This window comes from Boleophthalmus pectinirostris, unplaced genomic scaffold (assembly GCF_026225935.1).
Source record: "Boleophthalmus pectinirostris isolate CB_2022bp ecotype Guang Dong unplaced genomic scaffold, ASM2622593v1 HiC_scaffold_6, whole genome shotgun sequence".
In the NCBI taxonomy this organism is placed as follows: Eukaryota; Metazoa; Chordata; class Actinopteri; order Gobiiformes; family Gobiidae; genus Boleophthalmus; species Boleophthalmus pectinirostris.
Window position 1 is genome coordinate 22,129,955 of NW_026571447.1, and position 26,877 is coordinate 22,156,831.

Here is a 26,877-nt window from a genome sequence, read left to right on the forward strand (position 1 = left end):
TGTGGAGACCACGGAGAAGGGTGAAAAGTGGAAGCACAAAGACAAAGACCAAATGTTCCTTGGCAACACACAATCCTGAGTTTCTAAGCAACAGCAGTAACGCCACGTCTTTCCAGGTAATGACAAGTCAAGAGACTCAGTGGCCTTTGTGAACTAATCTCCATCTCCTCTCAGACTCTTCAGCTCAGACATCTGCAGCCAGACAGCAGCAGGGCCAGCACACACAACTCATGACAGCCTACTGCTCTTTTTGGCACTGCAAAGTCACAAAGTTGGTACAATGAACACAAAGCCCCAGAGGTGAATATCCAAAAATGTTACTTATTTTATAAAGTACCAGTACTTTAATATAATATTGGGTAAAATTAAAGAATACGTGAGCCAAAAAATACTCAAGTAATAATGTATTTGATGAACATACTGCTTAAGTTTTAACTGTTTGGAAGTAAGATCTGATGGATGATTTAGAGTTCGGGTACATAACAGTAAATTATGCTCAGATTCTAGTATTTCTGGCTCAACAAATAGGCCCAAAAAATAAAAATACACTAAATAATATAAGCACTTATGAAAGAAAACACAAAAATAAAGAGCACTGTTATCATATTGTGTTCATCTTTTTTTGTAAAATCCTCTACTACCTTGGATTGTAGAGGATGTCTCTGTGCTCTACTACCATGCACAGCAAGATGGATTCTCGTGATATACAAACTCACAAGAATCCATCTTGGCATAAGGTCCAACAGGTGATAGGCGCACCAATCACAGAGCAGCACTGAAGTTTGTATGGAGGCATAAGGCGAAGTGCTCAAGCAAACCAAAACAAAATTTTTTGCATCAATACGGACTATAATATTTGTGAAAAACATGCAGAAGGTAAGCTTTTGAGCATTTGTGGTCAGGGACGAGGTTTGTTCTTTTCTCTCAACTTGATGTAACAAAAATTAGATTTTTCAGCTTCTTCTGCTGTTGTGACGCTTTGACCAATCAAATTCAAATATTCGTCATGACGTGCCGCATTTTACGATTGCTTTCAGTGAGTCATTCCAGACTGAACTGTGTTCTACACAAGATGAGAGTGACAGACATAACAATCTGGCTCGAGCCAGGTTGATACTCTGCGAGAGGAATACCACTCTAAAGGTAACATAATTGTATGTTTTAATGAGAGGAGCTCTATCCCAAAATGCATTTCAAGCGATATAATTTCATATCATTAAGAGATGATATGAAAGTATACAAAATGTTGAATAGGAGTTTTAAAAACACCCTTTAAGTCAAGTAATTACATACTCACACCTGCTGATATAATTGCCACATTACCCTTGCACATTTCCTTAAAATTGAGTCTCCATTTATATCCATTATGATAATGATTAATTTATGCCTATACTTGTGTTTCAAGTATGGTTACAAATTAATGAACTTTTACCACTTGAACGTCATTAAAACTAAGAGGAAACAAACTCACAAGTCTCATTATAGATGTCAATCATTTAAAGGCCTCCAAAGCTGCACATAGGTCAGCAATTTAACACAACTAAATGTATTTTTTTATCATTTCTGTATTTTCATTATTTATATTTCAAGTTAAACACAGTGTTGTTGTTTTTTTTACTGAACCGCATTAATTTTTGTTTTGCCTAGTCCATTAAGTGACTTTTAATGCCCAAGCCAATGCTAAAGCAAACAGCCAATACCATGATATGTTATAAATCATTTGAAAGCTTGGGCTCACAGACAGAATGAACACATCAACATGATTGCCTTGGCCTGTACTATGCAGCAGCTAGCACTAGCACCTGCTGGGGTAAACAGCTACATTTATAATCAACAACAATAACAACAAATTTTAGTTTGGTGGTTGACTAGAGTCTCCATAATTTCACATAAACCATGCTTAATTTGGCTGACTTATTATTATTATTATTGGGAAACTCAAACATACCTTGGCACACTGCATGTGGTTGCAGCCCTCATTCTTCTGAATGGGGGACTTGCAGTTGGCACAGGGTTTGGAGTTAGTGAGTAACCAGAGGCAGTTGGCGGCATCCTCGTAAGCTTCACTCACACCAGCCACTTTAGCATAAGGAGAAGAGCACAAATAAAGCTTTAATGAGGTACAAGAGATGCAGCAAACGCATTGTTGAGCTTCAATAGGGTTCACTGCTAATACATTGTTATTTACATTGTTATTTGTGTTTCCTGTTTTACACACAGAGCAAAAACAGAAAAGTTTGAGGCTTGATCAAAAAGAGTATCTCAAATAAGATAAAAAATTCAAAATTCATAAAGAATGGTTGCTCAAACTCTGCAACTAAAAAGAATTTTGTTTTTGAGCCACTACAACCTTAATCATAGGAGGTCTGGTTTCAACAAGTGATTCTTAAAATGAATAACTATGTATAGGCAAACCTTTAATGATGCACTTGTTATCAGAGAGGACCTATTTTAAACATTCAGCACCTGGACCAGTACATTATCAAATATTAGCATTGCACTGAGGCATCCCTCAATGGCTGTAAACGTACGCTCTTCAGGCTTCATCTCAGAGACTTTCTGCAGCCAGGATGTCCACGTCTCACAGTCACAGGGCTCATGTGCCTCTCCTTGACACTCCCTAGAATCACAACTGATTTAAGAAACACAATACTATAATACAGTGGCAAAGGCACATAAAAGGATCTTATTAGTTCACTTCACAAGCAGCTTGTATTAAATATTGCATTAACTGTTTTCTTAACTGCATTTATGTTCAAAGTTTAGAAATTCAGGTTTGTAGAAAATAAATTACAAAATTTACTTGAATTTACTTAATTTTACTGTCTGGGATATAATACATACAGACATACAGATGCCCCATGAGCTCCATTGCTTTTCCTTTTTCATTTTAATTCACTAGTTTGTTCACAAAAAAGACTGAAACAATACTGGTGCTAAATATTGGTACTCTTCGAAGTATCAAAAACCTACAGGAATATGAAAAAATTATTTCAGTTATATTTTGTCCATCCCCACAATAAATTCCCATAATCCCTTGCCTCTAAAACCACTACATATTGATTTTTAACCTATTTATCGATGATGTAGTGATTAAAACTGACCAACAGAAGAGGTGTCCTTTGCCACAGTCCACAGCAGGGGCTCTGAGGAGGGGGAAGCTCAGAGAGTCTGAGGTAGAACTTCCAGGACCCTGTGTGTTTAGCCTCACCGCCCTCTCACAGCCTGCCACGGGACACCAGCGGATGGCAGGGTTATTCTCCACAAATGCCTGACAACAAAGAGCAACGTTAGCAATGATGGACTGTAAACAAAAATTAAGGAGAAATATTTTTTGTTACTGACATGCAGGCCAAAAGAAATACAGGCATCAATATGTAAAAACTATTAAATCAGTATCAATGTAAAAAATGTATTTTAATTTACTAAATATGCACTTTAGGGCTGTAGTTGATCAAGAAATGTACAGTCAAAAAGACCTGTGTACAAATAAAAGGGGTGGCGTGTGGTGCTGGCAAAAGAACTCTCTCAAGTATTTGAGGCAAGCCGCACTCACAAGATCACAGGAATTCATGTAATTACTAGTATTTATGTAATTACTAGTAAACAGTGTATTTATATTTATAAAGCGATTAATCTATCAATTTACTTTTAAATGACAAACTAACTCATGCCAAGCCATCTCCTCTCTGCTGTGGTCTTTATAAAACCTTAAAAATCCAGTGCTGTTTCTTTTCGTGTCAACCACAATATTAATTTGGTTATAGTAATAGTAGAAGACTACTAGCATTTAATACTGTTCAAACATCAACCACTAAGCTCCTTTTTCAGTTTATATGGTTTTAAACAATATTGAATACAATCTATTCATATATTTAGTCTACCTTAATGTCAAACTGGAGATAGCGCCTGTCCATCTCTCTTGAAACAACACTCTCTATAACTTCCACAGGCACAAGTTGGTAGCAGTCAAACGCAGGGCAGAAGATGTTGTGAGCCTCACCCTCCTGAATCTTCATATTCAGAAACCTGCAGATGCATGTTTTTCATTAATTCCAATTATCAAATTAAAATGATTAGAAAAAGTTGCCTTTATGACCTACCCTTCCCAGCATCCTCTGCAGAATTCATGGCCACATGGCATGTCAACTGGCTCTTCAAAGATGGAGAAGGAAGACATGCAGATACCACACTGAAATACAAATGCAATACATGCAAGAAGATTATGCAGGGGATAAACTGATAAAAATGTTAAAAGCGCAAACTGACATTTTTGCATTAGAAAGGGAAATAATGTTCAAAGTTATGCAAAATACACACCCCCAATACACTGAGCTCTTGTTATAGTGAAGCCTGGGCCTGACAAAAGAAATAAAGGAGCCAGTGCGCCTCAACAATGTAAGTATTGATTTGAAAAAGACCAGAATGAGATATAATCAAGTGTAACCTTTAAACAGGCCCTTGAGTGGAACACAGTCGGCTGGCACAAGACACATCTTTTTAGAGGCTCAATAAGGGCTGCCAGATTCAAGATTTCAAGATTTCAAGACAAATTGCCGCCTATCAGAAGCTATTATCCATTAACAACAGGCCACAAAATAAAATTATTCAAGTTCTTCAACAAAAGATAAGTTGAATAAAAGGCTTGAGCTCCCTAAAAGTTCTCTCAGTTGTTGTTCTTTTAATATCCTAAGTACAAAAAAGTAGTAGAAATTTCGGTGTAACAGTTTTACAAAAAGACATTAAAAAGTGAATTTGATCTACATTTACTCAGATGACTCAGTCTTTTATTTTATGTTAGCATTCAAAATAACACATTAGAGTCGGAGTACTCGAGACCACCCTGGACACCCTTTTTTTTTTTTTTACAGTCTCGGTCATGTCTCGGACTTGAGCGCATTTGGATGCAATCTTGTCTCGGTCTTGTCGCAGACTCGAGGTCTGACACTTGAAGAGTGCGATTTTTCATTTTTCATTTTTCATTACGGCCACTGCAGTCGAAAATAAAAGTGTACCAGTGTGCAGCCACTGCAGCCTGGGCGCTCATTTGGAGCCCGCGGACACTGCGCGGCACATCACAAACACACAAGCCTTGCCAGCAACAACGTGCCCCTGGTGTACCAGCGTGCATCACAGGGCAGGTTAAACTTCTTTAAACATCATACCTGTCCATCTGCCTCACGTCAGTATGTCGCTCCTTGCCTTTTCACGCTCTCGCTCCTGCCGCATATAGCGCACACAGGCTCCCTCCTCAATGCTTGCTGATTTGAAGGGCAAGAAGATACACGAAGCAAAAACTAATCTAAATTTATGCTACAGTGTCTGCACAGAGCAAGCCTACAGCTCAACGCAGACCTACTGCGATCTGTGGCTGAAGATTGTCTAATAACAGTATGCATCCAATCCATTTGTATGTGTCACAATGTGCATTTGGTGCAGAGGCTACTCAATATCACTGCAAAACCAGTAAGATAATGTAACTCCAGTTGGGAAAACAGGTTTAAAAATCCTACAAACTTTTTTCACTTTAAAGCAGTTTGCTTAAGTGCCAGTGGAAGTTGGCTTAAAGAAACGGTTCTCTGTGAGTGAGGGTCCAAAAAAGGGGCGCAGTGTTTAAGTGCCGTGTTTGGCTTATTTTAAGCTTAAATTAACATTTATCAGATCAAATAAAGATAGATTTGCAAAATCATGTATATATATATATATATATGTAGCAAAATAACTGTAAAATACAAATAAATGTTGAAAATTACACAGATGATCTCGATTTGGTTTCAATGTGCTGTGGTCTCGGTCTTGTCATAGTGTCGACCTTTAAAAGTCTCGGTCTTGTCTCTGTCTCAGGACCCTGTGGTCTCGAAATTGATCTTGGAATGGTCAGTGGAATTAGTGCAGGCTTAACTACAACACTACAATGCACCAATAAGAAAATAATCATAATAATTAAATTTTTGTGTAGGAGTAAAAACCAAAACACTGTTTTTTGGTTCTTGAAAGTAAAGTAAAGTATGTCAGATTGCTGCAAAAAATTACTAAATGAAAAGTCAAGAAAATAATTTTTAAAAATGCATCCAATTTGCATTTCTTTTGTTAGTTACTTTGGAAATATTATTGTAAACGGTTTTATTTGATGACTTGTTTTATTTTATCTCTTCTTCTCTCTTTGGTGCATCTGTCTTCCATTTAAAATATTTCTTTGATGCTTTTCAAGTGTAGTTTGAATGCTAGTAAGCCTAGAAAATTAAATCTAAAATACTGTGGTGGTTAGTTATTACTACAAAAAATGTTGTGTGTATTTTTTTAAGTGCCTTTCATACCAGGGCTGACTCTTCATCTGCAGGCATGAGGCTTATTTGGTCTGGCGAGGTGATAGAAGATCGAGCAGTGCGGGGTGTGCGAGGAGAGGGCAGTGTGTCCCATGCATTGCAGCCACTAGGGGGCGGGTTGGGCATCTGCACTCCGGAACGCTGACAGCATTCCTCTGCATCTTTCATCCAGGCTTCCAACAGCTTCTCTCTGTCCCAGTCTGTGTATAGAAAGATGACAGGACTACATCAATAGCAAAGCACCACAATGGCTACAATTGGAAGGGACAGTTTTTTCGCATGGTAACAATGGAAAATATGTCTCACTATACAGACATCTCACTATAAGGTCTGTAACTCTATACATAAAAAGACATAATGCTTTGCTGACTCATACATCTAAGACCAGGAGCCAGCTTTAGAAAGGATGTCCAATCTCACAACAAAGACACTGCTAGAAAATGAGCTTTCTTGCAGGGAAACTGCAGGACTTGCAAACTGTGGCTAGTCTATATTTTCTGACAAAATGGTCGGCTCTTAAAAAAGAAACATGTACCACAGTCAACAGAGCAAATAGGCCATTATCAGTCTGCCAAAATGACTTCTGCAGCAGTTAAAGGCCCCAGTTTCTAAATGGCCTCATTTAGATAATGAATATTACCACAATTCGCCTCATTTTATTTCAATTAAAACTCATCAATACATTAAAAGTGTCTAGAAGTAATAATTATGACGTTTAGTTGTAAGTTTTTTAATATGTGAGATAGTTATAAATCATACAAAGGAGAGTGAGTCTGATGATAATTGCATAGAACAGAGAGATTCTAGTTTGGGAGTTTGTACCATGGGCGCGCAGTAGTGCCTCTGCAGTGAAGAGGGGGGCCTGAAGCATGTCAGCCGTTTCCACTATCAGCATGTCCTTCAGCCTGCGGAGGTCCTGAGGCCGCAAGCCCTCAAACAGCTACAATACAGAGCAGAGAGAAAAATAACAATAGCGAAAAAATCAACATGGTAATAATAGGATCATAATGTTGTTTTTTTCCTAAAAAATAAAGAATAAAAAAAAAAAAAGATGGCAGGAAGCATGTGGCCTACAAGCAGTTAAAATGCTTATTGTGTAAAAATGATGCATCTACGTTTTAACTATTTTTGTTAATATGTGCATGACTCCATTTGAATCTTATTCAATAGAGAGACACAATTTCAGTTTAAAGCATGAACTTGTCCACTGTCTCACAGGGCTTGGAACTCATATAAAGCACAACTGCCAAACCCAGTGTTGTTTTGTTCAGTGGAAAATGGGAGCTTTATGAGATTCTGTTCATAGTTTCAGCACTATTAAATCCCCCCTAAAACATTTCAGGCATTTTGTAAGCTTCAAGTGACATCAATTGAGTGAGTGTGCTGCGATGCCCGTTGGTATTTTGTACCTCTCTTCTGTCGAGGGCTGCGTACTCGGCTTCTATACCCTCCGCCTCAGGGGCCAGAGAGAAGACCATCTGCGACTCCAGGCACAGGGCCAGCTCTGTGTGGTGCTGCCTCTCCGCACAGTCACATGGAGTCTCGCGGTTCTCATTCTCAGCAAACAGGTCTGCCTCTCGCTGCACCAGCAACTGAACAATTCAACACAAAGCAATACTTTACATGAGAAGATAACATCTCATTGTGCAGCTTTTAGATTTCTTGCATATTACAAATACTTTCAAAAATTTGTTTAGTGAAGGACGTACATATCTCAACTTCAAACAGACTTTATGTTTTAGAGCACCTCACCCCCCAAAAAATAAAGTATGGCTGAGATCATTGCTTAAGATGGACATGTTAATGTGAAAATAAAATACAAAGTTAATTTTAAAAGTTGCAAAATTACAAATTAGAAGACATGTGGATTACAACGGCATATCTTACCTCTACACACGTCTTGACACCCGAGGCAGCAGCATAGTGCAAACAGGTGTTTTTCTTGTTGTCAGTGGCATTCACATCAGCTCTTTCGTACTCTCCATGGTCAAGTTTTGCTCCGGTCCACGAAAGGACGATTCTCAGACACTCTGCTCGCCGGTACTCATCTTCATGTGGTCGTGTGATGCGCGGCTGCAAGGCCCCCTCTGAAGTTAGTATCAGGGGGCCCATGCACAGGAGGTGCAGAGAGGTCTCATTGTGCACATTACGCTTATTGGGATTTCCATCTTTGTTTAGAAGAAAGGACCTAACAATAATAACAAAAATAAGATTTGAACATTCACATAAACAACATGTTAAGAGCAGCACATTTCCAGCTATTGTACAGATTGCTTTGTCATTGAATAAGAACTGAAAGTGACTTTCTCAGCAGAGGTATTCTTGTGTACTAGTTGAATGTCCTATACGGAGCAGGTGCTCAGAAGAACATGGTGTGTCCCTGACTTGCTGTACTTTGCAGGAACAGCCTCATTAGAGTGTCTGCCTGGGCCTACATGATAGATTTTCAGTAATAGCTTTTATCAGTCTTTCCTTGGAATTTGTTTTTAGAATATAAATCTACACATTTGCTTGGATTCATTAATTTAGAAAATTTATTTCTGTCTTATTTTGACAATAATGACAGTGCTTTATAATCTATTGTATTCCTTAACCATGGTGACCTTAAAACATCAGATGCTTAGTCATTACTTTGCAAAAAACCATAGCTCACAGTTGCAGCTGTGAATACAGTTTTTAAGGTGCCTATACTCCCAACTGCCTGAAAATTATGCCAGGAAGCCTGCTGTAATCCATCTTCTAAGGTGTGGTGAGGTAAGAGTCAGACCCACATACTCTGCAGTGTGTAATCTGTATTCATAGCATGCATTGATTCTGGATGAAGTGTCTGCAACATGGACATTTACACTGCTCACTCATGTCTAGGTTCAGTTGCTTAGGATTTAGTAATCATTCAGATCCTCTATTTCTATTATCAATTTTTTCATTTTAGCATCTTGGCAATGGTTAAAACCATATAGCAGAATGTGTATGGGTAACATAGACCCCTAACTGCATTAGTCAGTGTTTAGTTCTGGACTAACTGCAACATCCCAGCAAAACTGGAATATGATAACTAAAAAAACAAAAATAAGATATAAAGATAAGAAAAAATGCTTTTCAATGTAAAAAAAAAAAAAAAAAAAAAAAATGAAACAAATAAAAAAGAATAACAGAAAATAAAGTGTAAATAAAAAACACTTTCAGGATGGAGCCTCAAAGTGGCCATATGCATTCTGAAAATATGCTTACTGAGAGACAAAAGGGACTTAAATAAACATTTATAGTGAAAACATGGACAATTCTTACTATGTAGCAATTTGTTGATAAGTAACAAATAGTAGATACTAACCTGAGTAGTCGTAGCATTGCGTGCCGAGCAGCATAGTGTAGTGGAGTGTTGTGCTGGTAGGACTCTCCATAGGTGGAGTTGGGGTCCAGTGCTTCCTTAAACTGTGGGTTGCTCTCATAGAGCTGACAGGCCAGCAGCTCATCTCCGCTGATGAGTGCTTTTCGAAACTTGGTGGCAGTGTTCCCCATGTTTCCTGTGACTGCTGAGTGTGAGCACAGGGAAAAAGCCTCTCAAGTGGTCCTCAGCAGCTTGGGTTCAGCAGGGCAGCATGGTGAATGTCCTAAAAAAAGACACAAATAAAAGTTAAATGGAAATAAACACATGAACAAAACACTGAACTGAACAGCAGATATGCCATGTGACAACAATATCAGAAATGTACAAAGAAAATACCGGTGTTCGATTAAAATTATTATTTTTCTCTTTTGGGATAATAGGGAAAAGTGGTGCTTCTCCCATTGCTCCAAATAAGGTCTGCATAGTCGTCAGTACGGTACCGGGAAATAAGCCTCACTATTCACATTACAGCTACAATATGGGGCCAGCTAGTTTCCAATTGAGAGAAGGACACCACTTCCTCTGTCATCACCAGGAGTTTCCGTTGGGCTCTGCCAAAACTGTTCATCCCACTGAGGCCACGAGCCGCAGTGAAGCAGGAGACACTCCGCTCAAGAACATCACGCAGCACGACACCAATCCACCTCCACCACAGCCATATGGTCCTGACTGTTGGGAATGAAGCTTTATGGTCTTTATGATGCTGCTTGATCAACTTCCTTTCCTAAATATATTCACACTCTCACAGTAACAGTGGCTACATTTTTTGTGGCCAGATCAGATCAATCTGATAGCCCATATCAGATAAATCTGTGTTTGCATGTATGTACAAAATCATATAAACCAAAACACCCTTTATGTCAGTTCTTACATGGACTTTTATAAAGTGGTGTACGAATTTCCAAGTAGAAATACTTTTAGCTACATTTTTGATCTGCTTTGTTTCACCAGTTGACCTTTCTGTTCTAGTTTCCTCGTTAACACAAGCACATTGTGTGAAAGTGAAAGACAAAAAATGAAATCAGATTATTCAACATCAAATTTAGCAGAGTCAATCATAAAAAAACGTCAGAATTCACAAAGCTGGCTATTATGATCAGATTTTTGATTGCATGTAGCTAAACGCACTGAGCATCGACTAAACTAGCCACATTTCAGTAACCTTGTAAACAATAAACGTGCTGCAATATTTGTACTTAACAGTAGAAACCCATACATATTTTTCATTTTAGTGGCTAACTTAAGCTTATAGTTAACTATAAACCCAACACTGCACACTAGGCAACACTGACAGCCACAACACATCTCGCCTGATGTCATATCACACAAATCAGAGCAGACGGAGTGGATCGCCACTCCACTGTTCATCAGACAAAAATAGGCCACGTTTTGTGTTGTTTACCGTTAGCTTAATCACTCATTAAAACCTCATACAACAGTGGTAACGACATACCAGTACTAAATTAACATCTTTGTTTGTGACACATTTTCAAGAGCAACAGTGACCTCAAACCTTAGTCACTGTCAGCTGACAGGTTTCGATTTCTCGATGGTGCTGGATAAACTACAGTGTCCAGCATGTCTTGCTAGCTTTATGTTATTCATAAACAAAACCCAACAGGACGCTATCATCTGCGTTGGCTAACGTAAACGCACACGCTAGCAGAGCTAGCTTGCTAACTGTGCTGTAGCCAACTTGGCTAACCTAGAACACTTGGCTAAGGCAAACTAAACAAATCACTTGTCCAGTGACTGTGAATTTAACTTACATGAACAGGGCAGACTATTATTGTCGCTCCGTCTCTGTAAGAATAGCTGTCACACTCGGATTTGTGCTTTACAGAAGCTATTTTGATAAGTGAGTGCTCGCCATATGTGCGCTCCAGTGATGTTTTTCTGTTCCGTCCACTCGCCTGGCTGCGCACGGGTTGCCAGGTTGACAACATCCCACAAAACACGAGTTTGTTCCAACAGTGAGTGTTGAAAGCCGATGAGAAACAGTGGCAACACACACATATGTTCACAAAATTAGTAGTAATAATAATAATCATAATAAGGAAAATTTAAATATGTCCCTCTGAGCACGTCATTTCAATAGCAATATTGGCTAAGCATGTTAATTAATAACACGCCATACAGTACAATTGTTGAGCACAAACAAAGACCGTGATACCGTATTTTACAAAAGTCTGTTTAGACAGAAAGCAGACTTCAGTCTATCACACTTCTGTTAACGGGTTTCAAGTTGGTCTACGCTGCAATATACCTTTTGACCACTTGAGTGAGACAAAGTCCACTGAAAAAAAAACTTTCTGGGTGACAGGCAGACTGTCTGTTCTCAGGTGTGTGTGTGTGTGTGTTTGTCGCTTTCATTCTACAGTATATCGGCGATTGTAGGATTTATGTATTTGAAAAAATGTTAAGCAAGTTGTTGCTAAATTCAAGATGGCATAATATGACGTGGTCTTCCGTTCATTTGCATGTAGCGAACTTTAAAAAAATCTGAAAAAAACATTTGCGTCACACAAGCAAACTTTTGCGTCTGTTTAATATCAAAGGTCTGAACATTACAATTTAGAACAATATGATATGACTTTTGATAAAGAGTACACAAACATCTTTTTACAGGCTCAATAAATAATCTGTAAGCACAAATGCCTAATAACAAATAGCCAAAGTCTTGTAGTGCAAAGCAAACACATTGGGCAAAAAAGAGAAACAGATACAGATGTAGGCTTAGGTCAAACACACTAAACTATACAAACGATTACAGCTACCTTGATTGTTAGACATAGGCATTGACTGAAAAATGTATATGTAGTTTATTTTGTCATCTTAGCACCGCTAAATACGAATATAATGTGTCACAACAACAAAACACCTGCTGAGCTTGCATGTCAAAAAGGCAAAATAGAGTTCAGTGTTATCAGCATTGGTACTGATTATTTGAATGATTTGAATCCTTTTAGTTTTAATTGCGGAGGTAAAAAAGTATTATTATATTGAACTGAACGTTTAAACAGTCCTTTTAACATTATAGTTTGCCAATACAAGAAGCAAAACGTTAAACCACTGCTTATGGTTTCATTTTTGACACAATAAATATTGACCATGGTGGGCCACCATATTTTCTTGATGAATAGCCTATTAATGGGAAATACTGGGGTTCATGTAAGGTCTTGGTAATCCAGTCTATTGGTTTGTGTAAAATGAATAGTAGGCTGCCATGTTTTTGGAAGAGGGTGTTTCTTTGCCGTAGGAGCTGTTGTTGACCGTGGAGACCAAATCCTCACATTTAATGTCAACCGGTGTGTCCTCTGCACTGGGAGTGCTGAGAGACAGGCGTCTTCTCTTGCACACTGGTGTATATGAATCTGTTTTATCTAAAGAGGTGGACACTGGTGAATCAGTCCAGGGCATCACACTCCCATTCACCTCCTCATCCAGTGACTTTGTTTTGTCTGAGTCTTCAGGAAAAATTGATGTGGGACATGGCCTAGGGGACCAGGGCAGGCTTGGGGACACCTTCCTCTGATAGGCCACTCTAGACCCCCAGCCCTGAGTCATGGTGGAGAAGGGCGAGTCACTGTAATAGCTGAGGGCGTGGGATGTTTGCATGGACAGGGACTTGATGCCATAGGGCAGCAAAGAGCTGTACTCCCCTTCATATGGGCTCAGGTCCAGCTTGTTGTTGCCACTGCTACTGCTGTTGTTTCCTCCTTGCTGCATTGAAGTGACAAACCACCGCTGTGACACTCCCTCGTCTGTCTGGGGGGACAGGAGGCTGTTGGTCTGTGGCACAGCTCTCTCACTATTGTAATAGCGACTTTGAGGAAGGTTGTGTACCAACTGGTCCTGGAACAGAGGCTGCATGGCATAGCGTGCCCCAGGTACAATCTGGTGAGCACGAGACGATTCTGTGGGGGACGGAGTGAGCCGGTCGCTCTCCGGAGCAGTGTACATTCTGAAACATACATCAGTTAAGTAATATATAATGTACAGGACTTTTAGATCGATGGATAAAGAACAATAAATGTATACTCACGAATCATAATTGTCTCTGAATCCTTTGGCAAAGGGATTATGATCTATTTTTAATTGTGTGATCTAAAAGAAAATAAGCAGCATATCATTGAGATTTCTGGTGTATGTACTCACATCTAAATAAATATTTGTTGTAACAATTGTATTAAGGTGCAGTGGAGAGACACTTACATCAGTGTTTTGGTAGGCAGTAACAGCGATAAACTGTGTCTCTGGGAAGGTAAAAGTCTGGGTCTTGTGTTCATTGCTGATGTCCTCGACTCCATCCTCAGAGACCTCGACGATGTGCAGCCGAGGCTGGTATTTGTGCAGTGATTGCAACACAATCATCTAGAAAGAATTTTTTTTCATATATAAAAATGTTCACCTTTTGTTTTACTATTTAGCCAGCTATAGCATTCAATAAACATAGCCTAGTTTAAACAATTTTAAGACCACTTTAATATAAAATAATATAAAAAGATATGTATGCTATTTAATAGGCCAGAATTTTTAAGTTTAATAAACTTTATGTGCATTTAAAAAATGAAGAACATACCTGAGAGGTGCTGTGATTGGTGCCTTTATTGTTGGTCAGTTTGAGTTTACTGAAGGAGATCTCTTGTCTCATCCAGTGGGCTCCAGTGTTTGGTGATTCAGGATGGATATATATTTTATTTCCTAAGAAAAAATAATCATAATTTAGTGTAAATTTGTGTTGTAGTCATCAAGCGATATTTTACAGGAAGCGTTGTGAAATATAATTTTGTCTATCATTCACTATTTCTCAAATTCTGCCCTGTTAAAACAATAGCCTAATGATTTTGTGAACTTGGGCCAGGAGTCTACCTTGACTGCTGTTGTCCGCTTTGCCGCACGTGACCCACTTGCCCCCTTGAAATCGCCAGTGGTTGGGATCCGCGAGAACAACCTCCACAAACACGTTGTAATGCGCAGTTAAGTTTAGCCCAGCTATGTTAAAACTTAAAAAAGGAAACATACGCCTGGAAAAACACAAAACAGAGACTATTGATAAGATTGCTTTGCAACCATGCGCACTTTGCAAAGTTTGTTGTGGTCGCGCGGTCCATACCTGCCCTGTTTGGTGATGATCATCTCCGTGTGGTGTCGGTGGAACTTGAGCCACAGCGGCCGATTGCACAAGTACACTTGCGCGCGCGTGTGTGCCGTGTTCGTAGGTAGGGCCATGTTGCTGGCGTAAGACGGGTACAGGCAGCCAGGACTCTGGCCCAGTTGGTAGGCCGGACTGAAGTGGCCTCGGCCAGAGGAGGAGGGGGAGAATCCCGCTGGAGGCAGCACGGAGCTCAGATGCAAAGATGAGGGGTATCGGGGTGCACTTGAAGAGCTGTAAACGGTGCTGCTCGGGGTATAAGGGAGGAACGAGCACGGATTGGCCGTCTCTGTGCTCTGTTTGGAGACTGAGGGTGGGATGTAGTAGCGGTCTACGCCATGGTCCCCAAACCTGTTCGCGGCTGGACGACTCTTCTCGCTCCAAGGCCGGAGACTTGCGCTTCTCATCAGCTGCGTCTTTGGCAGACGAGAAAGGACTGCTGTCTCCATCACTGCCGAGCATTTTTGTAACTAAAGAAATTAAATAAAGAACAATCTGTTTTTGTTACAATTTAAGAATATATATATATATATATATATATATATATATATATATATATATATATATATATATATATATATATATATATATATATATATATATATATATATATATAGTTCAAGTGCAGTTCAAGTGCATTTCTCCCGTTGTTTTGGCCTTTTTGCTGCCACGGCAAACCATTGCCTGTTGTTTGTTTATGGCTGTAAAATGTAAACCTTGAAATGTAATTGTCGATCTTCTCATGTAAAAAAATATATATATATATATACATATATATGAATATATATGATAACTTATACGCACAGCACCATTTTACGCAAAGCAAGAATTTGATAAAGTTGTAAGAAATATAAAGTTTTCTTGTGCCGATGATTGTGTTTAAGACATTTTAAGAAAGTTAACATGCTTATTGTTATAAGGCTGAGTTTTCTGTAAGGATCCATAAAATGCTGTCGATATAAATTAACCAAAACATTTTATATTAGTCTAAAGGGACTAATTGATAACATTAACCTGTATTAATTCTGTTCAATTTAAGGTGGTAAGAAAGCACACACCTACACTCATTACTTTCTCCTTTGTTGTTTATTTTCTCTATTAAAAGTAATAACCCAATTCAGATTAAAAAAACATATTTGTGGCCAACAAAAAAAAAAAAAAAAAGCCTACAATGGTCTATAATTTTATTTTGCTATGTTCATCGGCCTGAGCTGTAAATTTGTAGAATTAAAATATCGGAAAAGTATTGACTTACCAAGTGCTTGTTTGTTTTGTGGGTAAATTGTCAAAAGGGTTGTGTCCTCTAAATGTTGAATTTTTCGTCCATGTAACTTAATAAATCTTGTCTTAGATCTTGAAGACTGAAACTCGTGCGTAAAATGTTGAACGGCAAAGAAGCGCACCGCCGCTTTCAGCGCGCTGCTGCCATGACGCACGAGTAGCAGCCTATTATCAGGTCCTCCTCTGGACCCCAGGGGAGGGGCCGGGGATCCTCAGCATCACTGGCACAAGGTGCGAGAGCTTAAAGACCACGCTGCGTCTGTGAATATCGATTTTTAATAGATAAACTTTGACCGTGCGCGTTATATTTTAGGAGTAGGAATAATTTCATCGTTCTAAAGATTTGGGCCTACTTTATACTTACAATTAGCATAGTGTTGCAGCCTGAATGTTTTAGGACGAAATAGAAGTTACAAAATGGTCAGTGTGAAAACACAACTCAAGACGTTGCTTGTGAATTACACCTTTATGACATTTAACACAAAAGAGTTTGTATCTTTAAAAGTTAATCTTGCTTTAAGGCTGAGCACTGATACTGGTTTTCCTAAAATTATGTATCTAATCCCTTTTATTGTTAAATTTTGCATATTAATGTAACGATCACAATCACATCTAATATGTTTTACAGGATAGAGGACCAGTTTTTAAACACCTTTAATAACATTCTTCAAAGTTCAAAGAAAATGCAGACAAAGTATCCAATAATTTCTCCTTTTTGAGGCCCATCCTTGCTCTGCCATGTGGACAATATGAGGTTAATTTAAGAATTAGGGAAATTGCTGACACCTACTCAACATGAATACACCGACAAGCTGTCTGTATGGGTCAAGCCACTGACAAACATCACAAACAACACTGAATGTGCTGCTTGCATTCATATGTAGGACATTTAAAGGTGTCCTCAAGAAAAATTTTCCTCTGCTTTGATGTGCAAAGTGTTTTATCTTTTAAATCCAAATCACATTCACATCAACTTCAAATCTTATCTGTTGTTTTACTCTGATGCTCTTTCAGTCCCACTTTGTCCCCTCACTGTGCTTGCTTTTTGACACATCTAAAGGGCTGATTCTGAATGTGAGCCATGCCCCAGGTCGCCTCTCCCACAGTGCTCCGGACAGACAGGAGGAGACACACACATACAAGCACATGTGCACGCGCACACACACACGCACACACATACAAACACACACATACACACACAGATCTACAGACAAACCAGGGTCAGCAGAAGGCCCTGTTGGTCCCAAGCCACGGGAGGAACTGAACCCGACACTGCTGGTGATGTCACGACTGCCACAAGCCCTAACTGAGGATTGATTGGCTGAGTGATATTCTAAGAAAGCAGCATTGTTATTCATTGTGGTTGAATAATCATCATTATATACTCCAAGGTGTTTCGACTATTTCAAGAAGTAGCCTATGTTTTCTTTCATTCAGCATTCTATAAAACATATCAGGTAAAAGCCTTAAGTCATCCTGCTCCTCGTTCCCCCTTTGCTTACAAGTCATGGTTCAATCCTGTATTGTGCAAAGACTAGCAGCAGGAGTGGACCATCACATTTGGTGCTCAGCGTGGGGGCGGTCAGGGGGCTGTCATGTTCCAGCTATCCCACCGAGATACACTTCTGCCTTTCTGTAAAGATTTGGTGTTTCCTCATTTACATTTGCAAATGAGATACTGTTTGGATGGATTTGTACTGTGTGGCTATCTTGCTATACGTCTCCTTATCAATGTGGGTAGTGGATAAGCCAATTTGCCAATTAGTCTGGATGAGATAAGATAAGACGAACACCCTAATGTAATGGTAATGAGACAATGTGCAAAATGGGAATGTAGTGATCCAACAACTTTTTTATAAAATACTGAGAGTGCAGATTTTTATTAGGCACCAAATGTCAAGCTCTGATTCAAAGTTCACACAAGATATTCATCTTCCCAAAGTCTTTGTCGGCCAAGAACCATGACTCTTCCAAATCACTTCTTATTTGATGAGAACTTGTTGAAGACCTTAGCCAAAACCAATTAATGTCCTGCTCCGAGCACATCCTAGATCTCAGCCAATCTGTAGTGTCAGGATCTGCTGCCCACCAATCTGCTGTGCCCCACTAACCCCAAGTCACCACAACACTATGTTTTACTGTATGGACAAAGTTACTTCTGCGGTGAGTATATTTCATAATAACAACAGATTTTATACTGGTCAGATCTGCACAAAGGATGGTCCGTTAACTTTAGGTATCTTTGAGCAAAAATAGCACCCATAGTGGAATAAATGGCGGATGGATAAGTTTAACGCCACACTATGAAACATTTCAGACAAAGTGATACCATTTCCATGGAGACAAGAAAAGACAAGTGGTGGAACCTCTACCTATATAGTTACACCGTAGTTAAAAGAAAAAAAGAATGAAAGAAAGAGAGGGAGCTGATCCTTCTCTTTTATCATTGAATTTTAGCTTAAAGGTACACTGCATAACTTTTCTGGTGGAGGGTGGACCTACTTTTCTCCATCGAGATGTCATTGCTTTGCTTGAAATGTACCATGGTATTACATTAAACATATCAATCTATCATTTATCCATTACGGGTGTTTCTATTGCTCAGAAATACAATAATTCCTCTCAGAATTCTCAGAAGAGTAGTGACTCTGAATAATAATAGTAAATAGAGTAATGCTGTAACCTGCGTGTATCCTTTGTGATAAATAGGTTTAATCTATATCATGGAACATTCTAGACAAAGCAATAATATTTCCATGGAGATGAGCTGGTGGCAGATCTTCTACTAGAAATGTTATACAGTGCACCTTTAATATAAAATGCTATGGATCAGATTATATTGTTCCCAATAAACAATAAATCAGTGCACTGGTGTAGCACTAAATTCTGTACCCTAACTACAAACTATGTGTTCTCTATATGAACAATGCACATCACAGACCAACCCAATCCGACGTTCTTGAATCAGGGCTGTTCCCTTCTCTAGTCAGCTCCAGTGGTGTGGAAGAAATCTCGCATTTGTCCGCCTAGGAGCAGCCTGGACTAAATCTGCTGACTGCTGCATCACGTTATGATTAACAATTTAAGCACCATCCCCTATTTTTCTCATTGTTATTCTATACAATGACTGTAGTAAAGATAGGACACAGCCATGGCACGTGCGCTTCATTAGATCCATTGATTTATTGTTTTGTGTGCCTGTTGTCAGTTTCCCCAAAGGTAATTTACAAGCTCTTTATGGTTCAGAGGTATAAGCCAGAAAGCTAATTAATCAGCTTAGTTTACAAGTTTGGAAGCATAAATAGAGAAGCTGTAACACGATTTGTCACTGAAATTTGTATTTATCACAGATTAAAAGTGAGCAGGTACAAGAGATAAGGTTATTTCTGAAAATCGCATATGACTTATTTTAGTCGTTCATTTTGAGTTCTAAAATTTTGCAATCAGTTTATTCATTAGCAGCAACTCTGTAAAAACAAAACTTTACAAAAATCTTGTCAACCCGTTTCATTCAGCATTTTTTCATGTTTTATCAAAATGAACATAAAGCTATTTTTCAGTTTTTCATGTATATTTTCAACAGTTGCACATCTGCCTGGACAGATTAATGCTTCCATCCTGCATGCCTGCTCTGCTCTTGATACCAATACCAGCTTGTGGCCCCGTGTCTTCATATATATTAGAGTGTTACTAGTAAGTCCATAAACACTTTTCCCTCAGATATATTTTCTGTCTAAAAATACCAGTCAAACCCAAATCTTCCAATGCTATTTTTATTGAGTGACCCAAATCTGCTCCATTTCTCACTACTTTAAATGGCCCACTCGTCCCAGTCTGCTGAAAAATGACTTGGTCCTCAGTCTTGCAGTCAACAGGACTTGACTTTAATTGGCTTTTGGGGCTGATATGTGAATGCTGTTTATGGGTTAAGTGCATCTTAATCAGGGCCCTAATCCACTCATTAACACAGAAACATGAGGTGTGGAGAGTGGCACGGAGAGCTTGATAATTGAGATGGTGCCGTACACTCCTCCTCCCTCTGCACCGAGGATGTGTGCATATGCTTATTTTAGCAGGGCCTTGCCATTCAGGAGAACTAGGAGAAGAAAAAAGAAGGAACATTGTCAAGATGTTGTTAAAGTTATTGTCAAAAACTTTTTAAATAGATGTATTTTGTTCATTCTCTTAAGGGCTTGTAGGTGTACTTAACCTAGTCTAACAAATGGGAAACACTCTGGGCTAGTGAACTTAAGTATATCTGGTATTTTATTTGTTTGATAAATGTGTTCCCCCAATTCCAGTGGATGGTAACTATCGACAGTTTAGTTTTATAGGTCTATTCTTTATCTTGTTCACCATGTCTAAAATAACATGATCAGTCTTCTAAGCACAGCCTTGTAAGATAGAGAACCTAATCTATTTCCATTAAGCCTTGAAAAACTGTCGAGTTCGTTACTGTTAGAAATGGCTATATATAATTTGACAAAGACAGTAAGAAGTTAACTTTCCCTGCTCTTTGGGCTGATGAAATATTTTAAAAAAAAAAGGTTGACCAGTAGAGTAAAAGATTGTGATAAACTTACAATCACTATTTTGGTATTTTAAACTATATATTTGTATTGGGGTGCTGATTGTAAAACAGATTGTTATTGTTTCCCGAACACAAGTCTTCCATAGCAGCAGTACTCCTTCCTGTTGCTCAGCTGCCACTTTCTCACTGAGTTTTTCACGCTGTATATTTTAGCACCTATCGCAGCATGAGGCCTGTGCTTTCCGAACCCCCATCCCTCCATCCCTCACACACACTTCTAATGCACAGAGCTTCGAATCAACAAGCTTATATTGAATAAACACTGCAGTTTTTAGATGAAAGTTCTGATTTGCATCATCCTTTTGTGGTGCATTTTTCACCAATTTTAGTGTCATTTATTTGACATAAACAAACACCTACTGATCCTCTAACAACACTGCCAATAGCTCATAAAGGCTTCCATGTGTATTACAAATAAAACTGGAATAAAAACATTTATATTGGCTAATGGGGCCTATAAAACATGTTCATTTGATTTAGCCATTGTAGTATAGTTTCAATATACTGTAACACCATGTTTTAGGCTGAATTATCAATAAAATTAAATCTGTTTGAAAAAAGTAATTTACAGAATAAACATACATCTTGGCTTTATAGTAGTCCTAGTATAAATAAAAATGTATGTGTTAGTGTGTTGTTAAAAATGTACAATATTTTGATATTTTCTAATGTGTTTTGGATTGTTGAAGGGGACGATGCCAATAATGTACATTGCCCTGTAGGGTCAAGTGGTTTATTGTATGAAAGTGTAAATGCCCTGATAGTTTTACTGAAAGCCAAGAGTGAACACTCCAAAACACTCCTGATAAAAGTGTGAAACATTTACAGCCAGAGCTCACTCCCCACTCCAGAGGTCAGAGGTTAGAGAGTGTATCTTAGGACAAGCAATACCTCTGAAGCAACAATAAAAATGTATTTTAAATCAAATTTATTCAGATTTCAGAAGGGGAAATATAAAGGAATTGTCAATGCATATAAAGTATATAATACAACTCACTCCACGCTGTCAGACTGGACACTACTTTTAGTAGCAAAAGTGAACAGACAAAGCAGTTTCTACATAGTTTTTTTTTTTAACTTTAAGATATGAAACTTCTCTTTTATCCATTAAAAACGATCGATCTTTGCTTTCTGCGCCTGATGGGTTTTTCAGTCATAATGGAAAATCTCCTCTGCCATTTCTTCCTTAGCCCATTCTTTATTTGTAGTAATTATAGGAGAGGTAAAAGATGTTTTTCTCCTTTCTCTTCTTGTCCTCCTCCCTGCCTATCTTTCCTAGCATGCATTCAGCCGCTCTCACCGCTGCATTCTTATTAGGGACATCTCTGAAAGGCACTCCGCAGCATGTGGCGTCCTCCCTGACCATTCGTACGCATCTCGCTTTTTGTTGGCATTAACGAGGCCGAGCAAGCTAGAAGGGTAGCTTTTTCAACAGGTACAAACTTTTCCCTTTTTAGATAATTAAGTGCATTCAGACACTCGATGTAGGCTGAAGGAGGAAAAAAACTTGATCAAAAGACAAGATGTTCTTTTTGGTGTTGTTTAGAACTGGGGTCTATACCAAACTCCTATTCAAATGGTACAGACTTCATTTCAGCTAAGGTCTGTCCTACTCGTCTTTTTGATCAAGATGGACCATGTAATGAGCTGGTTATTGTGGAATGGTCAAAGGTTTTGGTGGATTAATGAACAGAAGAAAACACAAGACATTCTGAATACTATTCCTTGCCTTATGCTACCAGAAGCCCCGGGATGCCAGCTTGAAGAAGGCCTCCTCCATACATTGCCATCTCTTCTCTTGTTAGAAGGGGCATAAAGCAGAGCCAAAGGGGAAAAGTAATTTTCTTCTCCTCCCGTCTGCCCATTCTTGTGCTGGGTTCCTTCCCCCTTCTTCCACACTACTTTCATAAAGCTTATAATTATCTTGGCGAGAAGTCCTTGTGTGTGAGCGAATAGGTTTTTGTGTCCCCGACTCTCTTCTGCCTCTGCTGTTTCAGAAAAGAGAAAAGTTGCATTAACATTTGATCTTGCCTTTACAAATGCACAGAGAGAGCACATGTGTTCCCTCTGTCAAAAATACTCTTGACTACCTTAGCAAGTTTTAGGTTTTGTTAGAACTGACCAAATGTGTAGCATGATAAATGTATGCACATTTGCAATGTATTTTAGAAATGTTAAAAGTCATTGCATCATTGAGCAAAGTGAAAAAAAAGTATATCACAGCATATAGATCATAAATATTAATTACTATTATCAATGGAAAAGTATTGTAAATATTCAGAATACAGCACTTTTGAAAGTGAACATGTTTCAAAATACATTTTGTAATGTGATATATGTTTTTTTTGTTGTTGTTGTTTTTTTTATGATGATGATATATAATATCAACTAATGTTATAAACTTCATATTAGAACAAAGCGGCTGATCCAACCTTTTCAGCCCATAATGAAGACCCTGGCAGCAGATAGTGACCCCCTCCTTAGTCCTTCTGACCTCCATCCCCTCCTCTCGGCTGATTAGTCCTAATGTAATTTTAATTAAAAACTCTGGTGTCAAAGGCTTTAGCCTGCCTGAGAAGTGACTACAGATTGTAGCTCAGTGGCACAGCTCTTCATTTGCTTCAGAGGAAATGCATTCTGACATTTCTCAGGTGGTGCCAACACAACCAGGCCATGTTCAAAAAAAGGTCTAAAATGCAGGTTTTAGAATTTAATGAAAATAAATCAAATAGAGTAATAGCCCTGTATACTAATAGCAACTGTGAGAGAAATACACAAATATTTCAATAGTAAGGACCACAATGAGGGGCAGGTGTATCAAAAATCAAAAACTCTTGCAATGTTCAGAGCTAAACGCATCTTCCTAAAGAATTACTTTTAAAAAAATTACTAAAGAGTACTTTTTTTTTTGTAGCCTGGATAGATAAAGAGGCTGTATAAAATATATATAAAATACTTAAATGATAACATATACAAATAGAAAAACTTTTAGCTTTTTATTACTTTACATAAACTAAATGAAATACTCAATTAGTTACTTGCATCCAACCAAAGATGAAATGTATATATAAATGGTATAACATGGTAATGGTAAACACACTCACCACCATTAGCCAAAAGTGTGTTGCAGTTTCTTGACTTCTTGACATTGACAGGCATTTCACAGTGGAGAGCCACGTTAGGTCCTCTGCGACAGGCCGGAGCAGTGGAGGTCTGCCTGTGTCTGCCTGTAATCCCCTCACCCAGACCATCGGATCGTCTGCTCCCCACCGACCCTGAAGAGGAGTCCTGCCGCTAGGGTTTAAACACTCTCAAAATCTCATCTCCACACTCCATCTGCCAGCCAAAACAGCCCCGCAACAAACTGACAAGGAGCAATGAGAAGCATCATTCTGCTGTCTGACTGCTCTGAAAAAAGAGTGGAGATTAAAGCTTCAGTTGTTTTTATAATATACTTTTAAAATTACTGCTTGTATAAGAAGCATTACATACTCACTTCATAAATATATATTTGAAATAGACATTTAGTACATTAAAATGAATGCATGCAAATGGAGCTGTGAGCGGGGAGTGAAAGGTGTGGTATACCCTTTGAAGTACAATTTGAACTGAAAACACTGAGGCAGGCGTGTTGTCTGATATGCACCAAAGCTCTGCCATCGAGTAACACAAATGTGTGCTTTTTTGTTTGAGTTCTCAATCATTGTCTGATATTATGCTAAATTAAATTTGAATGTTGAGAAGCCCATTTGTCCAGACCAATAACTGCAGCCAATGTACACATAGCATGAAATTAATTTATATATATATATATTTTTTTTTTTATATTTTCTTTATTAACTGTGTTGAATAGAATATAATCTAAGTATATTTAAGTATATAATAAACAACTTCTGAAAGCTTCTTTACTTTGGCTGTTAAAGGCAAAACTGTAAGACTTTTGTATAAAAATATCAATAAAAAATTTAATTAAAATTAATATTAGTGTAATTAATACAAATCAATTATCAATGGTTACATTAGCTGTACAAAGGTGTCAATGACCCTTTGACATTCTCGCACAGGGGCCTTGTGTGTGGACAGTTGGAGGAACTGGTGGTGTCCCGGGTCACTGAGGCATGTTCTGAAAGGGTTTAACTCTGCTAACCTCCTTCTGCCAGGTTCAGCAGCCCGCTGCTCGGGTTAGATTGGATCAGAGCTGGAGCCCCGGACTCTGCCATAACTAACAGCATGCATCCTCCTCAGGCAGAAAGAGGGCTCCGAGAGGGCCAAGTGGGCATTCACATACTTCACCCTGCATGTGACAAAGAGAAAGCATAAGTGATAGGTGATGTATACCATTTAAAATACAACATATTTAAACAGGTAAATTAGCCTATATGTTAGTAAATCAGGAGTGACATTTTTTTAAATGAATTAAATTTGTATGTATTTTTTGTGTTTTGGCTATTACATTGTACTGTAGGGTATGTTATGGATCGATTCATTTAGGTAACTAACAAAGTTTGACAATAAATCCAAAGAATTTAAAGAAATGGTTTGCACATTATGTTGTAATATTTTTCAGGGTCAAAGACAGGTGTCGGCCTGAGGTTGGTGTGAGCTTATCTACAAAGGAAGCTGAAGGTGAGTTCAGAGAGCTGTGAGAACCTGGGGCAGACAGACAGAGCAGGCATCCTCTCACATCACACTGACTTACAGTGAGTGGGTGAGTGTGAATCGTGATCGTTGGATGTGTGTGGTTTGGATGTGAGGGAGGTGTTTGGTGCAGCAGTCTACAGTAGACCTATGTCTAGGCTATGTGTGGCCTTGTCTGACTGCACAAGGGGGCTCCCAGCTGATAGTAGATGTAAGTTGTAATTTTTTTTATTTGTTTTGTTTTGAGTCAGATTGGTCTTTCAGCATGCAAGCCTTCATGTGGAAACAACACATGTTTTATAGTACATCATTTTAGCATTAAAAAAAACAAAACAAAACAAAAAAACACTTTGTTTAGCTTGATCATTGCAAACGTTCAAATGAATTCATTAAAACCTTTGAGTTTGGGACTTAGCTGGTCAAATCATTTGGAACATTTCTCATCAGTTCATGCAGGCACATTTCTCAGGCTTCTCACAACACTTGACATCAGACTCTAATTCAGAATCTGATCAGAGAATTAACCTTGATTTGTTAATATAACAGGGCAGTTCTCATGTGGTAAAGGATTATCAATATAGAAACTCAAACACACACGAGTGAAACAGGGACAAAGGTCTCAGTAGGGCACATAGACATCGTACAGAGGCATGAACAGAGACATTCTACAGAAGCCATATATCCAGTGTGATGATGATATTAATGTCCTATTTAATTTTCCATAACCCATATATCACATATATATAGCAAAGTATTGATATATTCTACTCTGACATCTCATAATTTTCTTCAGCTCAAGTATTTGGATAAAATACCATAAAATTCAGTGTGCAAAAAATATTTACATTTGTTTTCAATTAATATGATTCTTTACTAAATATATGATTATAAAATGTTTCAATATACTGACTGGTTTTAGAGAAAACAACTTGGCTCTTCCTTTCCCAAATTGATCTGTACAGAGTGAACCGCAGAGATTGCACTAAATCACTGATTGCACTGACTCTCTGTTGTCTCTGAAGCAGGATGAAATCTTCAAAGCTGCTCCGGCACATAAACCACATGACCAAAGTTTGAGAGTTTTGATGGTAAAGCTTGCTTTTGGAGGATGAGTAATCAGTTTTGAAAATAAAATTTGATAAAATCTTGTTTAGGAAAACTGTAACCCTGTTTAGGATTCTGTCTGAGCTGTTTAGCAAATGTTAATCTTCAATAGCTATAAAAAATGTAATATTCAATTAAATTAAATTGCAGCCATAGAGCCAAAGAGATAAAGAAAGAGTCAAAGGCTGTTCTCTCAAAATGCATTTTCTGCCATAAGGACATAAGGATCACCCATTTAAGTAGCATTTAAATACATCAAACTTTCCAATCTAGTACAACATTCGTTTTAGCACATGTTTTGAAAATAAGTTTTCTCTGATTATTAGATTCAAACAGGTATCTGAACAGGGGCACAGATGATCACATAATTTGGGACATTTCTCATCAGTTAACA

At 38.4% G+C, this 26,877-nt stretch overlaps 2 protein-coding genes and 1 long non-coding RNA gene across 4 annotated transcripts in view; all 3 read right to left on the minus strand.

Annotated features, from left to right (window-relative positions):
* LOC110171634 (ankyrin repeat and IBR domain-containing protein 1) overlaps positions 1-11,627 on the minus strand; it is a 17,980-nt gene extending 6,353 nt beyond the window's left edge. Inside the window, exons 1-11 of the mRNA XM_020937382.2 lie at positions 11,484-11,627; positions 9,658-9,937; positions 8,214-8,514; positions 7,736-7,918; positions 7,149-7,266; positions 6,318-6,526; positions 4,104-4,192; positions 3,885-4,029; positions 3,105-3,271; positions 2,532-2,620; positions 1,949-2,079 (exon numbers count right to left, since the gene is read on the minus strand). Coding sequence (XP_020793041.1) covers positions 1,949-2,079; positions 2,532-2,620; positions 3,105-3,271; positions 3,885-4,029; positions 4,104-4,192; positions 6,318-6,526; positions 7,149-7,266; positions 7,736-7,918; positions 8,214-8,514; positions 9,658-9,845 — 1,620 coding nt within the window. The 5' untranslated portion in view covers positions 9,846-9,937; positions 11,484-11,627. The remainder of the gene's footprint in view (positions 1-1,948; positions 2,080-2,531; positions 2,621-3,104; positions 3,272-3,884; positions 4,030-4,103; positions 4,193-6,317; positions 6,527-7,148; positions 7,267-7,735; positions 7,919-8,213; positions 8,515-9,657; positions 9,938-11,483) is intronic.
* A 772-nt stretch (positions 11,628-12,399) lies between these two features.
* On the minus strand, positions 12,400-16,307 carry LOC110171715 (eomesodermin-like). The gene is given in 8 exon segments (XM_020937481.2): positions 12,400-13,678; positions 13,760-13,821; positions 13,930-14,088; positions 14,297-14,418; positions 14,587-14,741; positions 14,831-15,223; positions 15,225-15,339; positions 16,125-16,307. Coding segments are annotated over 7 exon segments (1,770 nt in total). The 5' UTR covers positions 15,332-15,339; positions 16,125-16,307; the 3' UTR covers positions 12,400-12,906.
* Positions 16,308-21,881: 5,574 nt separating this feature from the next.
* LOC129411902 (uncharacterized) lies at positions 21,882-25,025 on the minus strand. Of its 2 annotated transcripts, none has more exons than XR_008633491.1 (3): positions 24,889-25,025; positions 23,846-24,149; positions 21,882-22,729 (listed from the first exon to the last, which is right to left on the minus strand). It is a non-coding gene; the product is annotated as an uncharacterized LOC129411902 (long non-coding RNA). The 2 variants fall into 2 exon arrangements; XR_008633492.1 differs by having other exon boundaries at positions 23,846-24,144; positions 24,889-25,005.
* Between the last annotated feature and the right edge of the window lie 1,852 nt (positions 25,026-26,877).